Below are 18,093 nucleotides of genomic sequence, written 5' to 3'. Positions count from 1 at the left end.
TTTTTTTTTTTTTTTTTTGTCTTTTTGCCATTTTCTTGGGCCGCTCTCGCAGCATATGGAGGTTCCCAGGCTAGGGGTTGAATCGGAGCTGTAGCCACCAGCCTATGCCAGAGCCACAGCAACGCTGGATCCGAGCCGCGTCTGCAACCTACACCACAGCTCACGGCAACGCCAGATCGTTAACCCACTGAGCAAGGCCAGGGATCGAACCCGTAACCTCATGGTTCCTAGTCGGGTTCATCAACCACTGCGCCACGACGGGAACTCCTGCAGTTGGATTCTTAACCCATTGCGCCACAGTGGGAACTACTAAGATCCACTATTTTAGGCAGAAGTTGTCATTGCCCTTGTTTTAAAGATGAAAATAAATTCAGAGAGGAAAGACACCAACCCAGGATTACACAGATTTAGTAGGTACAGGGAAGAGCTGTGTGATTCGATGCCAGGCCTCCTGGCTCCAGACTCAGTGCTCTTCAGCTCAGAGCTCCACTACTTGGGCATAAAGCCACTGTGCCACGTCCCGAGTCTTGCACACTTAACCACTAGGCTCTACTGTCATTGTCATCAGTATCTCAAATCTAGCCCAATTTATTTCCAGAGTTGGATCATTGGCTACTATATCTTCCTTTGATAGGGCCCATTTATAATATATGTTTACTCTGGAGATTCATTAATGAAACCTTTATTCATCTCTTAGGTGACACCAAGTTAAAAGTTGTCCAGGGAGTCGTGACCAAATTCTGTAGTGACCATGGATTCATTGATGAGTTGATCTACTTCAGCAGTGATGTTGTCACTGGCAATGTGCTTCTGAAAGTTGGGCAAAAGGTTACTGCAGTTGTGCAAGAAGATAGAACATATAGACTGAAAGCCATCAAAGTAAGATAAGTCTGGGGACCATTTGTCTTCCTGGGGGGCTTCCACCCTTGCTTCTATTTATTGAGCTTCTCTGAGGTGACATGTTACAGTGGATGGAGAGTGAAATTTGAGGTCCAATTCACTGGATTGTGTGGGACATTTGTTCTTTTCTTTGTAGTGGTTTCTGTTTATAAAGACATAAATTGTATATGTATTTTTCAGCATTTAAAAATATGGTTAACAGTGATAATTGTTCGAGTCTATACTGCCCCCCGGAACTTCTTTTTTTCACCTAGGTAAAGAATGTTTGCATTTGTTGAAACGTAATCGTAGGTGAGCAGACATGCATTTTAATCACTTTTTAACAGCCTTATTGAGGTACAATTGACATACCATAAGATTCTCTGATTTTAAGGGTGTCCTTCAATTACATTTTTAGTAAATTTACAGCTGTGCAACCATTACCTCAGTAAGATGTTTACCATTTTAATAGATATGATCAAATTATGCTTCAGTTTTATGGGAGTAATTGACACTGTCAGGAGCAGGCTGTGAAAGTGCCTGTGGCTTTTCAGTTCAATAAAGAGCCTTATAAAGGCTTCTTCCAAAATTTACGTACTTATTGACTTAGGTTTTCTTCTGAAAGTTATCTGTTTGTTTATGCCTAAATAATCAGTCTGCTTGGAGTTAATTGGGGTATAGCGATTGAGAGAAAGATCCACATCTTATTTTGTTAATGGATGTCCTCTTGTCCCCATATCGTTATTGGAATAATCCACTTTTTCCCTGTTGAGGTGAAAAATCACTTCCATCATGTACCACATTCCTATAGAATGTATAGGGAACTATGGAGACCTCCTGTTGTGCTCATTTGATTGTTATCTTGCCCTGGAGGCATGATCAAATGGTGCGATTTACTAAAGTATTATAACACATCTCAAGGTCACCACAGCCTGGTTTCCCTGTCAAAACTTTAAAATTTTTGGAATTGTCCTGACCATTTCCTGTATGTCGGTTTTCCTGTATCAATTTAAAAACATTGTGTTTTATTCCCTCACTTCCAACCGAAACAACTACAACAATACCCGTTGGGATTTTTAAATTAATATGACTGAGTTTATAGATTTAATTTAGGGAGAACTGACATAATGTTAATAGTCTTTTCCTCCAAAAAGCATATCTCTCCCCTTGTATGCTTCTGCATTGTTTCATACTTTTCTTGAAATAGGTTGTATATATATATTTCCTGCTAATTTTATTTCTCAGAGTTTTAATATTTTTGTTCCATTATCAATATATATTTTTATTTAACTTATTTAACTTATAAAAATAAACTTAATTTTAAAATAATTTAAACCATTATCAATGTGTTTATATATTATATGTTCTGACCAATTTTGTCTCCTATTGTAATGGAGTCCAAGCTCATTCCACTTGCCCCATGACAGGCCAATAAGCCAAGAAAAGAGGTTTGGGGCAAGGAAAAGTGACTTTATTTAGAAAGTGAGCAAACTGAGAAGATGGTGGACTAATGTGCTAAAGAACCATCTTAATTTAGGGTAGAATTAAAGCTTCTTTTAGGAGTTCCTTTTGTGGCTCAGTGGTTAACAAATCCGATTAGGAACCATGAGGTGGCAGGTTCGATCCCTGGCCTCACTCAGTGGGTTGAGGAGCCAGCGTGAGCTGTGGTGTAGGTCACAGATGCGGCTCGGATCCCGAATTGCTGTGGCTCTGGCGTAGGCCGGTGGCTACAGCTCTGATTAGACCCCTAGTCTGAGAACCTCCATATGCCCTGAGTGTGGCCCTAAAAAAGACAAAAGACAAAACAAAAAAAAAAAGCTTCTATTATGTTAGGGAAGGGGGAAGCAGTGTGCCTGATTACTTCATGGACATTATTTGGATTGGTTGCTGATGAGGAATCAGGTAGTATTTCCGAAGTCAACATTATCAACCTTCTGGTTCCACTTGGTCTGGGGTCTACATGCTGGTGGTCAGCATGCAGTTAATTTCTGCCACCTGGTGGGGGTTTCAGTATCTGCAAAACAGATCAAAGGATATGGCTCAGAATATTATCTATGGCCCTTGAGGAGGAACTATAGGTCTTTGACTTTGTTTTATGGCTAAACAATTATTATTTTGTCATGCTTGACTGTTTTCCTTTATTTCTACATTTTCTCACTTCTTTGATTAAATTTACTCTTTGGAAGTTGGGGAAGGCCCCAGAAGCCAAAGCTTTCCCACAAACAAGAGGCCATGGGTGGGAAGGAGGAAGGGCATCTGTTTCCAGGAAAGCCCCACAGGGTCCTGCTTGATCTCACTATGTAGTAAAGTATTGATTTTTGTTATATAACTTTCGTAGATGGAAAACTTACTGAACTTTTCTTTGTGTCTTTCTTAAATGGCTAAGATATACTTTATTATTATTATTACTATTATTTAGATAGCAACTGTCAACTGAATGTTTAACATAAACTTTTCTCTAAAATCAGGAGTTCCCATCGTGGCGCAGTGGAAACAAATCCGACTAGGAACCATGAGGTTGTGGGTTCGATCCCTGGCCTTGCTCAGTGGGTTAAGGATCCAGCGTTGCCATGAGCTGTTGGTGTAGGTCGCAGATGTGGCTAGGATCCCGTGTCGCTGTGGCTCTGGCGTAGGCTGGCAGCTGTAGCTCCAATTAGACCCCTAGCCTGGAAACCTCCATATGCCGTGGGTGTGGCCCTAAAAGGACAAAAGACAAAAAGCCAAAAAAAAAAAGAGATTAAAAAAAACCTTTCTCTAAAATCATATATAAATAATTTAAACTCTAGAAGGATATAAAATGAAAAATAGAAATCACCCTTCGTGCCCTCTTAGGCAACTTTTATTCCTCAGTCATGGTACTTTTTGTGATTTGTTGATATACACAACATTGTGTATGTGGTGATCATTTGGTGGTACATTAATAATATATATACTATTAAATTTTTCCTTCAAAGAGTGCACGGATATTTATGCATAGTAAAAACATCTGGAGCAGAGTAAGTATCAGAATGTGGTCAGTGTTTATCTTGAGATGGATATTAGATTTATGGATTATGTATAATTGGCTTTTGCTTTTTTTCTGTGTCATATTTTTGTGCAATGAACAGGTATTATTAGTATAATTAGAAAAGCCAAATATGAAAGCCTTTACACTTCCAATAATAAAAGTCTTGAATGCTTCCCTACTGGAGATAAATTAAGCCCTAATTTGACCTGCCTTATTTAGAGCCAACTTCATGCCATGTTCTGTCACTCCACCTCCCTAGGTGCCCTCATCTGGAATCTTAAAATTCTCTTCCTTGTTCGTCTCCCTTGACATACGATTTCCCTCCTCCTTTGCTATCTCTGTATTCCTGTCCTCAGCCCTACCCTCCTTTGCTGATAAAATCTTTCTCTTCTTTCACAGCTCAAGTCAAATCCCACTTTCTGCAAGATATTGTCCTATATTCTCTCAGTCTTAAATTCTCTTCTTACTGGGAATTCTCAGGGGCCAATTTTTGCACTTATTTTTACCATGTGTCGAAACTTGCTTTTAATTCATTAATTTTGCCTTTTTCTCCCCTTTGCTTGTGAATTCCTAGAGGCAGGAACAGTATATCTTTTACCTTTGAAATGAATATGATCAGTGCATTGACCTTGTTGCATGAATAGTTTTTAGACACATTAAAAATGTATGACATTACAATGCAAAGCGTGAACCCTCATTTAAACTATGATCTTCAGTTAAATATAATTTGTCGATATTGGTTCATCAATTGAACAAAGGTACTAATTGAAAAATACATGACGCTAATAATAGGGGGAAACTGAGGGTGAAGGAGAGGAATATACAGATGGGAACTTTCTGTTCAGTTTTTTTAAACTGCTCTTAAAAAAAATAAAAAATACTGAAGCTTAGGCATTATTTTATCATGTTTAAGATATGTTTGTCAGGTGAAACATATTCACCACTGTTTATTGTAGTTGTTTAAACCATTTCTCAAACAACAATGATTTAAGCATATCTTTCTGATTTTAAAACTTACGTGGGAAGTAACTGTTTCTTTATCCCCCAGGTAGATGCTTTCTGCGATGAATGCCACGATGATGGGCCGCCAGACCCCTGCCCTAGAGTTTCCCTGGGCTGTATGAACTCTCTGATGGAAGATGGCCGCTGCATTCATCACACAGCTTACTTCTCTCTGGATGTTGTTTGTAAAGGTACCATTTAACATTTTTTAAATTTTAAAATTAGGTTTTACCTATTTTGTAATTTTATAGATTGCATTTGAAGATGGTGACAGGCATAATTTCTGGGGTCAAATTTGAGACATGTTTAATTGATGAGAGGAGTTTATGCTGGAATGCCTTCTCCATTGTCCTTGGCTCCAGCTGGAGGCTCTCTACTTGAGGTGGATCTTTGCAGTTGAAAAGGATGTACATCGAGGGACAGATACATGATGTTTTTAAAAGCTCATGCTATCATTTGTTGCATTTTCATTTCTTGGATGCAGTTATTCGTATTTGCGTAATTTTTTCATTCACATAGGCATTGAATTTGTAATCTAACTGAAAAACATTGCAAGTATACAGAGATACTATTTTTTTTTAAATAATTCAATAGCTTTAAAATAAGACTTGGATGTAGACTTGTACCTTTCCGTTGGTTCACAAACTTGCCCTGTACATGGAGGGCAAGGAAAGACCTAGAAAGAGGTGGACCACTCCAGGTGGGTAGGGGGCAGGTTTAATAAGCAAAAGAACTTAATATATGAGGCTTGTCTCGGGTGCCACAAGACAGGTAGATCTCTGCACCCACTCATCAGAATCTTAAAAGTTTATGCAGAGGTAGTTCCCGTCATGGCGCAGCGGAATCGAATCCAACTAGGAACCATGAGGTTGCGGGTTTGATCCCTGAGCTAGCTAAGTGGGTTAAGGATCCGGCGTTACTGTGAGCTGTGGTGTAGGTCACAGACGAGACTCAGATCCTGTGTGGCTGTGGCTGTGGTGCAGGCTGGCAGCAACAGCTCCGATTAGACCCCTAGCCTGGGAACCTCCATATGCCGTGGGTGTGACCCTAAAAGGACAAAAGACCAAAAAATATCTATATATAAATAAAAATCTTATGTGATGCCAAACCACACTCATGCCTATTAAAAAAAAAAAGTTTACACAGAGGCCTTAACAGGGTTCAGTCACATGTACCACCCAAATGATCTCTGCAATACCTTACTCTCTCAAGGCTGCATCCTTGAACCGGCTCCAGCTGTGAGATCGGTGGATGGAGCATACATTCCAATGTCAACGGAGGAGATGAGGAACCTCCAATTGCCCGGGTTCAGTTGGTGGGTCCAGTGGTCATGTCTTCTCAGGAACCTCCTCCAACACTTTCTGTGTGTATGTGTGTGTGTGTGTGTGTGTGTGTGTGTGTGTGTGTTGTGTTCATTAATTATCAGGCATGACATTTTTCTGTTTTATGCCCAAAGCAATAATTCATTAATTTGTTTATGCTCTTGGAGTTTAATTCGGCTCAAGATAGAGTACTAGATATTAGCAAGACCAAGATAACTAAGACTTTATTAAACCCTGCCTACGAAAAGCTTGTAGTCTAATTGGGAGAGACGGACCTTAAAAGAATGCGACTTAAAAACAAACAAAAAACATAACTGAGCAGAGGAGAGAGAATGGTTGACTGCTATGGACGAGACCTGGGGGAGGCTGCCTGGGTGAAATGCTTTCCCAGCAGGACTCATACGCCTGCAACCCCCTGCCAGGCTAGATTTTGAAAGGTGAATAGATGTGAAAATACTGTACCTGTTAAGCTGCATGAGCTGCATTTAGCCTAGATAAAAAAAGGAAGTTAGTTCAGCCCCACCAAGCAGCTTTCTCTTTTACTTTTCTTGGGTTTAAAAGCCAGGATTTGGGAGGGGAAGGGAGTGGGGTGGACTGGGAGTTTAGGGTTAATAGATGCAAACTACTGCATTTGGAGTGGATAAGCAATGAGATCCTGCTGTAGAGCACAGGGAAATATATCTAGTCCCTTGTGATGGAACACGATGGAGGATAATGTGAGAAAAAGAATGTGTGTATATATATATATATATATATATATATATATATGTATATATATATATATATATGGGTGTGTATGTGTGTGACTGGGTCACTTTGCTGTACAGTAGAAATTGACAGAACACTGTAGACCAACTATAATGGAAAAAATAAAAGTCATTTAAAAAAACTATACTTCAATAAATTTAAAGAAAATAAATAAAAGCCAGAATTTGACCTTGAAAATCCTCAAAGATGATTGTCTGATGGCAGACAGGATTTTAAGACCCCTTTAATCCAAAATACTCAATTCTAGGAGGAAAGGCCCCTGGGATTGCTAGGCTCCAAAGGCAATCTCTTAGACCCTATGACCATGGCTATAACCATGCCAACAGGGAGTCACCACCAATGGTAGCCCTCACTAGGAGAATTCTTCTTGAGATGGGAAACACCTGGACATGTTTGTAATGCCAAAGAGATTGACCGAAGGTGAAGAAGGGAGCAGCAAGGACTGATGGAACGAGGTCCCTGGTTGTAAAGAGAGGATGAGACCCAGAGCAGGGATGGAGGGATTTGCTGCTGCAACATAAGTAGAGTGAATTCGAGTAATGGGCTCTCTAAGGTGAAAGACAGAGTAGGGGAGTTCTCTTCGTGGCTCAGCGGTTAATGAACCCAACTAGGATCCCTGAGGATGGGGGTTCGATCCCTGGCCTCAGATCCGGCATTGCAGTGAGCTGTACTGTAGGTCGCAGATGCCACTCGGATCCAGAGTTGGTATGGCTGTGGTGTAGGCTGGCAGTTGTAGCTCCGATTCCACCCCTAGCCCAGGGACTTCCATATGCCTCAGGTTCGGCCCTAAAAAGCAACCAAAAAAAAAAAAAAAAAGAGAGAGAGAGAGTAGGTGAAAAAGAAGACCTGGGCACCTAGCTAGTCGTACTTAGAATTGTCAGAATAGGAGTTCCCGTCGTGGCGCAGTGGTTAACGAATCCGACTAGGAACCATGAGGTTGCGGGTTCGGTCCCTGCCCCTGCTCAGTGGGTTAACGATCAGGCATTGCCGTGAGCTGTGGTGTAGGTTGCAGACGCAGCTCGGATCCCGCATTGCTGTGGCTCTGGCGTAGGCCGGTGGCTACAGCTCCGATTCAACCCCTAGCCTGGGAACCTCCATATGCCGCGGGAGCGGCCCAAGAAATAGCAACAACAACAACAACAAAAAAGACAAAAGACAAAAAAAGAAAAAAAAAAAAAGAATAATAGTTTAAAAAAAAAAAAAAGAATTGTCAGAATAGCTGCTGTTAATCTGATTACAAAACCCAGTGGAAGTGGCAAAAAGCACTTATGATTTAAAACAATGGGAGTCTAAAAGAAGGGAAAATTGTGTTAATTATTTTGTTGTTCCACATAATGGGGAGTCTGTATGTTCTTTCCTTGTTTATAGTCATTCAGCGGATCCTTCAGAGCCTCGCTCTGTTCCAAGTACTATTTTAATAACACTTACATTCTAATGAGGCAGAGCTCAGGCAATCCTCCTCCCCCGGCCACCCCCTGGCACAGACATGCAGATTGTTTTTACTCTCCAGAATGTGACCGAGGTATTAGGTTAATAAAAGGTATTAGGTTAATAAAACTGGGAGTACCACGGCGTGATAGTATAGATAGCAGCTTGGGGGAAGCCTCTGAGGCGGTGACACTGGAGCTGAGACATGAAGGAGAAGAAGGAGCCAGCTGGGAAAACTCTTCCAAACCAAGGAAGAAACATGGGGAACGTCCTGAGGTGGAAAAAGCTTGGCATGTCCTGGGACCTGCAGTGGGGGCAGGACGGCTGGAGGACGGCTGGAGTGTGTGAGTAGGTGTCATGTGACTTGCACGAGGGACAGGTATGAAATGAGATTGTAAATGCCAGTGGGACCCAGATGTTGTGGAATCCAGCCCTGTGCTAAGTACGGAATCTGCACTAGCCGATTTAATCCTCTGGGGACCCTTCCGAGGTAGGCTTGGTGCGGTCAGTCCTAATAGGATGATAGAGATGAAAAAGCTTGTAAGTGGGTTGAGGAATGAGTGGGTGGTGACTAAATGCAGATGTGTGTGGCAGGAGTGTGTGAGAGGAGGAATGTGTGTGTGTTTTCTGCCCACACGAATGTGCTTCTATGTCAGTGGGAGGTGTTCTCATTGGTGCCTCTGGGTCCAGGATCCCGGTTGGTTTTACCTGCCTCACAGTACGGTGGGGATCAGCCCCGTTTTGCAGACAAGGTTGGAGGGTGTAGGTCCAAGAGTGCTGCTTATGGGAAATGGTTAACTTCAGTGATGTGTCTCCGATTATTTTTTTTATGTGAGTAAGCAGTAAATCTTAACCATTTTGGTGAAGGATGCTACAATGGAATTGGGCATTTGGCCTAGGGGGAGAGGTGGAGACATCTCTCTCGCACACAGCATTGCTATTTCTTTGTTTACTTTTCAGGTTATACACTAAAATGTATATACAGAACATCCTGTATATCCTTATGTAAGCAGCGTGACCTCAGGCAGAAGCCTGGGATCACAAATAAGGTTATTTCCTCATTTTTCAGAATATATTTATTGGCTCAAGTACCCAACTGAAAGATTAAAAGAAAGTTCCCCATAACCTGCTCATCCCTTTTTGGACGTTCCCTTACGCCTTGAGTTGTCCAATAGTCCATCATCTTACTCAACCCAAGAGTAGCTCCCCTGTTTCTTTTTTTCTTTTTCTTTTTTTTCTTGCTTTTCAGGGCCATACCCACAGCACATGGAAGTTTCCAGGCTAGAGGTCAAGTCGGAGCTACAGCTGCTGGCCTACACCACAGCCACAGCAACGCAGGACCCGAGCCAGGTCTGCAGGCTACACCACAGCTCAGGGCAAAGCCGGATCCTTAACCCACTGAGTGAGGCCAGGGATCAAACCTGCATCCTCATGGATACTAGTCAGGTTCATTGCCACTGAGCCACAATGGGAACTCCTTTTTTATTTTTTTCTTCCCTGTTTGCTGTGTGCCTCTGTGGTGACTAAAGGCCCTGTTATTCAGCTGCTGGCATTCTGATGATTGGATTTGGCCAGGGGGGAGCACAGTCGCGAGACTGGAGTGGGCAGACCCCCCCACCTACCTCATTGCCAGGCCTCATGTTGGCAGTGACTTTATACTTTATACCAAAGACTGTAGCTTCTAAAAGGCCACCCTCTCCTACAGCTCTAGCTGTGGGGGGAGACCATATCCTCTATGGTCCAAACTGAGTCATTTTTAAGACTAAAAGGGGGTGTCGCATGTGATTAAAGTTAAATCTGCTTTTGAAGTATTTATATATGACTAACAGATTGGTTTTATGTTTGGACCTTTAAAATAGTAATATTTATAAATTTTTCAGAAGTAAAATTATTTCGAGAAAAGCCTGTGTACATTAATGCAAACTTTTGAATGTTTCATCAAATTGAAATCCAATGGCAAATTTGTAGATTTTCTTAATTTCCTTCCATTCTGTTAGACATTATGAATGTCTCCAGTACAAAATAAGAGCTACATTCAAAGATTCTTGCCACATGCTGACATGTTCCCAAGTACAATGATCTGACTTCAAGTTTGTGCACCATTTAAGCTCTAATGGTTCAACTTGTTCACTTCCTCCATTTTTTTCAACATCTCTCTCTTTGTAAACTTCATAACAATACTTGTATTTCTCCAAAAGCTTTAAAACCTGAATTTTGTCACTATGTTGAATTTTTTAATTAAAGATTTCCAGCTGATTTTATTTTATTTGCTTTTTAGGGCCACACTTGTAGCATATGGAGGTTCCAAGGCTAGGGGTCAAATCAGAGATACAGCCACTGGCCTCCACCACAGCCACAGCAATGCCGGATCCCAGCTGTGTCTGCAACCTACACCACAGCTCACAGCAATGCCAGATCCTTAACCCACCGAGCAAGGCCAGGGATCAAACCCGCAACCTCATGGTTCCTAGTCAGATTCGTTTCCGCTGTACCATGACGGGAACTCCAGCTGATTTTAAGCAGACTGTAATTACAACAGAAAATACTCATTTTCTCAAAAAATCACTACCAGAGTCTTTTGTGGTACAGTGGGTTAAGGTTCCAGCATTGTCACTGCAGCCACTTGGGTTGCTGCTGTGGCAAGGGTTTGATCCCTGTCCTGGGAACATCCACATGCCATGGCACAGACAAAAAAAAAAAGTCACTACCATGTTAAGACAGGCAGGCTGATTTACACAGTAGTCCTTCAGAGGTAAAGCATGCCTAAAATCTCATCAGTACAGTAAAAAGAGAAAACTAACCATGCTGACTCATTTTCCTTTTTTTTTTTTTTTTTGTCTTTTTAGGGCTGTATCCTCGGCACATGGAGGTTCCCAGGCTAGGGGTCTAATAGGACCTGTAGCCGCCAGCCTACACCATAGCCATAGCAACACGGGATCTGAGCCGCATCTGTGACCTACACCAACAGCTCACGGCAACCGTGGATCCTTAACCCACTGAGGAAGGCCAGGGATCAAACTCGCAACCTTATGGTTCCTAGTCGGAGTCGTTTATGCTGTGCCATGATGAGAACTCCTCATTTTCCTTTTGTATTCAGTATAAACTTTGCCCAGAAGTTGTGAAGTTCAGTTATTTTGAATATATAAACACACACACACTGAAATTTTGATTACTATGGCTTCAGTTTTGGTTGAACATCATAAATGTTTGGATGTGGTTATGAATTATGCTTACACCACAGCCAATTCCAGGTTCATTTCTGCTCCATCAGTTGGGTGTTTTATTTTTCTTTTAGGTTCTAAGAAACTTCTGCTTACTATGATGCTTTATTCCAAATTTGTATTGGTATTAGCAGTGCAAAAATAAATAATGTTATCCCCAGTGTGGGACTTTTAACCCATTGGGTAAATATGTAAATATTTGTCTATAAATGTAAAATATAAAATACGAAGTTCCCATCATGGCTCAGCAGTAATGAACCTGACTAGTATCCATGAAGATGAAGAGTTTGATCCCTGGCCTTACTCAGTGGGTTGAGAATCCAACGTTGCCGTGAGTTGTGGTGTAGGTCTCAGAAGTGGCTCGGATCCTTCATTGCTGTGGCTGTGGTATAGGCTGGCAGCTACAGCTCCGATTAGACCCTTAGCCTGGGAACCTCCATATGCCACACCTATGGCCCTAAAAAGTAAACAAAACAATGGAGTTCCTGTTGTAGCTCAGTGGGTTAAGAACCCAACTAGTATCCATGAGGATGTAGGTTCGACCCAGCCTGCTCAGTGGGTTAAGGATCTGGTGTTGCCGAAAGCTGTGGTGTAGGTCGTGGATACAGCTCACATCTGGCAGTGTTGCTGTGGCTGTGGTGTAGGCCAGCAGCTACAGCTCCAATTCAACCCCTAGCTTAGGAACGTCCATATACCATAGGTGCAGCTCTGAAAAGACAAAAAAAAAAAAATGTGTTCATTGTTAGTTCAAAACACCTGAGAAAATTGTTTCTTTCTACAGCACTGTGTTCTACTGCTCCTGCTGGTAGTAATAATAGCAATCAACATTTATTTGGTGCTGGGCATGTGCCAGGCACTATTCTGTGAGTTCTGTATGTACTGAGTAATTGTCCCTTCAACTCCATGTAGTAGGTACTACTCTTATGCTTCTCATTTTACAGATGAAGAAATTAAGGCCCAGAGTTAAGTAACTTGATCCAGGTTATACATTGAGTAAGGGGCAGTACTAAGGTTTGAACTCAGGCAGTCAGACTCATACGTGTGCTCTTCCTTAGGAATTTTCCTTCCTCTCCAGGAGTTGAAAATGTGACCAGTGGTTTGATGAATCCTATGCTGCTCCTACAAAGATTGCTCTGAGACGCCCAGTTGATGCTTTTCCCCAATTGACCTTAAGTCAGTAGAGAGAATCACTACTTAAAGGATTATACATTTCCTTTCTGACAGGAAGACTTGCAAGTTACCTGTTTTTAAATGTTCAAAATGGGAGTTCCCTGGCGGCTCAGCGGGTTAAGGATCCAGCAGTGTCACAGCTGCGGCTCGAATTGCTGCTGTGGTATGGGTTCTATCCCTGGCCCTGGAAACTTCTACATGCCACAGGGCGTGGCCAAAGAGAAAAAAAAATGTTCTCAATGTACCTTTGATGTAATAGAAGCTATTTTGGGGGATTACAAGTAACTTGGGAAATTTAACATGACAACATTGAGGTAATCCCACCTTTCTCTCCGTGGCTGTTTTAGGTTTTGAGCCTTATCAGGGTGACCGAGTAGAAGTTGAGTTTTCCACCCAGCCAGACACAGGGAGCAGAAAGGCCCTCTCAGTGAAGCCTCTGAGACATAAGCACGTTCGTGAGGTAGTTTGTCTTCTGTTGCCCTTATTCGTTTCTGCTCATCCTGCCTGTGGTGACCGCTTTTGGTGCTCAGCATTCCACGGGGTGTGTTGGGGAGCCGAAAAGAGAATATATTCTTTGCCAAAGAGGAGTCGATTTTCTTATTGAAAAGGTTGTGCTTCTGAAAGGAAATAATTAGAGACTAATACAGAGCACATATAATTAAGATCTAAATTGCATGGCTTATCTGGGAGGTATTAAAATGTTCTGAGAGCAACAAGAACAGCAAACAAATCATGATCGGAGATTGCTGGAAAGAATGAATGGGGCGGATGGCGGGACTGGAGCCCACGGTCGATGCTGGCTGTGCTTTGGGTAGCAGAGACCGCAAACGAGTGGGAAATTGAGTTTGCGCAAAGGTGCAGATGAAGCTTGACCTGTGACGGAGGAAGTGGGGCAATGATATTCTCTTTCCCAGCACATTCCTTTCTCGCTCAATCGCTTTCCTCTCTCACCGTCACTGTAGAGGTTAATGGCCATCATAGATGAGAGCGGCGTTTCTAATCCTAGATTTGGGCTCCATCCATAGAGATTCTGACCTCGCTGGTGTGAGGCGGGGTCTGGGTGTGGGTAGCACTCTGTGGGTAGCACTCTGGACTTTTCAAATGTGCAGCCAGGTTGGGAATCGCTGAGCTGGCGTGACCTACAGATTAAAGCTGGAGCGGGCCGGTGAGCCCCCGGGACAGTGCCTGATCCTTTTTTTGTAATTACAGGCCTGCATCTCTAGCCTACATGGAAGAAATGGGGTGATAGGTGATGATATCTTTTTCACCCTGGATTCTCTGAAACTTCCTGATGGCTACGTACCTCAAGTATCTGACATCGTCAATGCGGTTGCGGTAGAGAGCATCCAGTCCTGCTATATTTGGAGAGCAATTTCTATGACTCTAGTGAAGAGGGGTTAATAAGAAAGCAATGTTTTTATTCCCTGTGCAGTTTTTTCTTCTCTTGGCTGTCAGAGCCTGGTTTAAATGTGTTTGGAAGGAAAACAGTTTAGTTAAACCTCAACAATTAATTCAAAGACAAGGTTTCAAATCCTGTGTGGCTTGGCTAAACAGAGTGCATCTTCTGCAGAGTGTTTGGCATTTTCCATTATTGATTAAAGACATTTTCATCTTCATCCCGTGTAATAGTCTTATGTCCATGATGTTCTCTTTTTAGTGGATCTCTTTATTTTTAAAAATTAATCTGCATTCTCTGTTTTTTTTTTTTTTTTTTTTACCTTTAGAACAGAGTTCCTAATCCAAGAACCAATTTCGGGGGGAACACACTGTGCATCATAGTTCGTTTGTGTTTGTTTGTTTTAATATTATGAGTGTTCATTACAGGTCCGGTGGGACCACCCAACCATCTAGTGGTTCGTTCCTCACTGGGTGGGCGGGTAGCTGAAGTCAGTATCCTCTATAGCAGATAGACAGCCACTGAGTCCCTTCAGAAATAGTGATTGCCCCCTTATGGGAGGGGGGCTGAGGTTATAGCCTTGAACACAAAGGCCCAAATCCTGTGCCCTAATGGGATGTGGGTTCTGTGACTGCCCACCTGGCTTCCTGACCCACGGAGTCATAGGCTAGAAAGGGGCAGGTGGCTCCAGGTCCCCGTGAAAGTCACTGTGGGAATTACAGAAAAGTCCACCTTTGAACTTGAGAGACATGTGAGCCGTGGATTCTCCCACCTCCCCACTGGGCTCTCCCATTTGGAGGGGGTGGGAGGCTGTCGTGGAGAGTGACAGTGGCTTGCCAGAAACCTAATCAGGTGGTGGTTCGATCGCAGCTGCTGCTTCACACATTTCCACACTGGAGTGAGCACATCTGTCTGCACTTGGTGTGCAGCGGTTGGGGAGGAGGTGAATAATTTTCCTTTATCCATTTAGCAACCTCTAGAATCTATCTGCTTTCACAGGACCTGCCCAGCAGACTTGGAACATTTTGCCTCAGGGCTGTGTCAACTCAGAGGCCTTTGCCATCATTTTGAATGCAAGGTCCTCGATCACCTCGGCCTCCTCAGGGGGGCACTTGGTCTCCCTAAACGGATGATGTCATGGTGCCAGGACCAGGGAGCAGAAAGTATAAGGCTGGGCTGCATTAGAAATGAGGTTTGGAGTTCCCGTCATGGCTCAGTGGTTAACGAATCTGACTAGGGACCATGAGGTTATGGGTTCAAGCCCTGGCCTCACTCAGTGGGTTAAGGATCTGGCGTTGCCGTGAGATGTGGTGTGGGTCACAGATGCGGCTCGGATCCCACGTTGCTGTGGCTGTGGTGTAGGCCGGCTGCTGTAGCTCTGATTAGACCCCTAGACTGGGAACCTCCATATGCTGCGGGAAGCGGCCCTAAAAAAGACAAAAATAATAAATAAATAAATAAAAGATTTCAAACTTCTTAAAAAAAAAAAAAAGAAATGAGGTTTTAGGAGTTGCAGCTGTGGCTCAGCGGTAACAAACCCGACTAGTAATCACGAGGACACAGATTCCATCCCTAGCCTTGCTCAGTGGGTTAAGGATCTGGCGTTGCCATGAACTGTGGGGTAGATCACAGACCTGGCTCGAATCCCACGTTGCTGTGGCTGTGGTGTAGGCCGGCATCTGTAGTTCCGATTAGACCCCTAGCCTGGGAACCTCTATATGCCGCGGGTGCGGCCCTAAAAAGAAAAGGGAAAAAAAGGGAAGAAGAAATGGGGTTTTAATAAATTGCATGTAAATGCAGGGACCTGCCACCACACGCCTCTGGGTCTCCCGTGTGCTGGGACGCGCACCAGAAGCGCAGATGTGCACATTCCCCTCTGATCATTTGGGGATAAATGCAGTGAAGCCAAAGAGAGAAGACTCATCTTGAGCAGCACTGGCACTACATCCCTTGGCCAAATCTGACCTCTGCTTTTTTATTTTAACCAGCTTTCTTGAGATGTAATTCACATACAATTCACCTATTTCAAGTGTATATTTCAATGGCTTTTAGTATATTTACTGTATTTTGCAACCATCTCCACAATCTTAATTTTAGGACATTTTCACCCCTGCTTGAAAGCACAGCAATCAGGGATAGAAATCAGTTTATACATTTTGCCTTTTTGATAGTCATAGACGCATTCACTCCCTTTACTGCCCTTTAAAGTCAGCTCTTGGAGTTCCCATCGTGGTGCAGCGGAAACGAATCCGACTAAGAACCATGAGGTTGTGGGTTTGATCCCTGGCCTCACTCAGTGGGTTAAGGATCCAGCGTTGCCGTGAGCTGTGGTGTAGGTCGCAGACGTGGCTCGGATCTGGCAGTGCTGTGGCTGTGGTGTAGGCCGGTGGCTACAGCTCCGATTGGACCCCCAGCCTGGGAACCTTCATATGCTGCGGGTGTGGCCCTAAAAAAAAAAAAAAAAAAAAGACAAAAGACAAAAGTAAATAAATAAATAAATAAAGTCAGCTCTTCGAAAATGAATAGATAAAGAAGAAGAAAAAAATTTCAAAGTAAAAAATCATGAAGTCAGCCCTTCAAGTGGTTCTGAAGCCCTCTAGACATGGAGACCAACTGCATTCAGGTGGTCACATATGGCACGAGATGCCACTGACGGTCTGAATTTCAAATCTCCCACTCCCGCCCAGGCGTGCTGCCTAAGGTTCTTAAATGTGTGACCAGTTACCTCCTGCAGTCTATCTGGACCTCAAACTCAAGTGTCATAAAACAATTTTCCACCTGCCATCCCTGGAACTACTTACACTCACTAGATTCCATGTCCTAGTGACAAGGACCAGCAAATGCTTCCTCCAAAGGGGACCTGCAGTGTGCTTCATGCTTTCCTTTTGCTTTATTCTTGCCGATGCTCTTCACTCTAGAATTTCTCTCTATAATCTTTACAATTCCCCGGTTGCCTGTAAAAATCCCATCCATGTCAGGCTTAAGGCAAAGACTTAAAGAGAACATCAGTTAAGAAAGTGTTCATTAGGCCCAGCAGGGTAAGGATCCTGTGTTGTCACTTCAGCAGCTGGGGTCACTGCTGTGGCGCAGGTTTCATCTCTGGCCCAGGAACATCCACATGCTGTGGGTGTGGCCATAAACAAATAAAATAAGTGTTCATTAGTCCCAGGTTCCGCACATCGTATTACTTTCCTACAGTAGCTAAGAGCACTATTTGCATTCCATTGACCAGAAAGTATGACAAGGGCTCAAAAATGCTGGCCATTGGTGTGAAAATGGGACTGGGGCTCTGCTGTTGGTGGGGTGGGCATGTTTAAAGAGAGAAAAATGGTTCGTGAATTTTGACCCATAATATACTCAAGCATGGGGCTAGAAACTTACATCCACCATCTCATCTGAGAAAGCACAGTCAGAGTTAGGAGGTACAGGGTTAGTGAACACAGGCACACAGAAGTCAAGTGATTCTGTTAAGTTCTGTAAAGGACAGAGGCCTTTTTTTTTTTTTTTTTTTTTTTTGGTCTTTTTAGGGCTGCATCTGTGGCATATGGAGGTTCCCAGGCTAGGGGTCTAATCAGAGCTACAGCTGCCGGCCTACTCCACAGCCACAGCAACGCCAGATCCGAGCCGTGTCTGCAACCTACACCACAGCTCAAGGCAATGCTGGATCCTTAACCCACTGAGTGGGGCCTCATGGATACTAGTCAGATTCCTTTCCACTGAGCCACGATGGGAACTCACAAGAGGCCTTTTAACAAACAGAGCTGTTGGGGTTCCCAACATGGCTCAGTGGTAACGAACCAACTGCTGCAGCTCCAATTGGGTCCCTAGCCGGGGAACCTCCATATGCTGCAGGTGTGGCCCTAAAAAAGAAAAGAAAATCTTAGAGAATTTTTCCAGTAT

The 18,093-nt window shown here is 43.2% G+C and overlaps 1 protein-coding gene across 3 annotated transcripts in view; it reads left to right on the top strand.

The window, feature by feature from the left end:
• Positions 1 to 14,413, top strand: part of CT55 (cancer/testis antigen 55) — a 42,051-nt gene extending 27,638 nt beyond the window's left edge. For 2 of the 3 annotated variants that reach the window (XM_021080816.1, XM_021080817.1), the window contains exons 2-5: positions 698 to 879; positions 4,935 to 5,079; positions 13,145 to 13,257; positions 14,007 to 14,413. In XM_021080816.1, the coding sequence (XP_020936475.1) occupies positions 698 to 879; positions 4,935 to 5,079; positions 13,145 to 13,257; positions 14,007 to 14,198 (632 nt within the window). In that variant the 3' untranslated portion in view covers positions 14,199 to 14,413. The remainder of the gene's footprint in view (positions 1 to 697; positions 880 to 4,934; positions 5,080 to 13,144; positions 13,258 to 14,006) is intronic. The other variant, XM_021080820.1, reaches the window with a different exon arrangement.

The sequence above is a fragment of the Sus scrofa genome, chromosome X, assembly GCF_000003025.6.
Source record: "Sus scrofa isolate TJ Tabasco breed Duroc chromosome X, Sscrofa11.1, whole genome shotgun sequence".
Classification (NCBI taxonomy): Eukaryota; Metazoa; Chordata; class Mammalia; order Artiodactyla; family Suidae; genus Sus; species Sus scrofa.
Note: the sequence above shows the minus strand (reverse complement) of the source record. Positions and strands in the feature narration are given on the sequence as shown.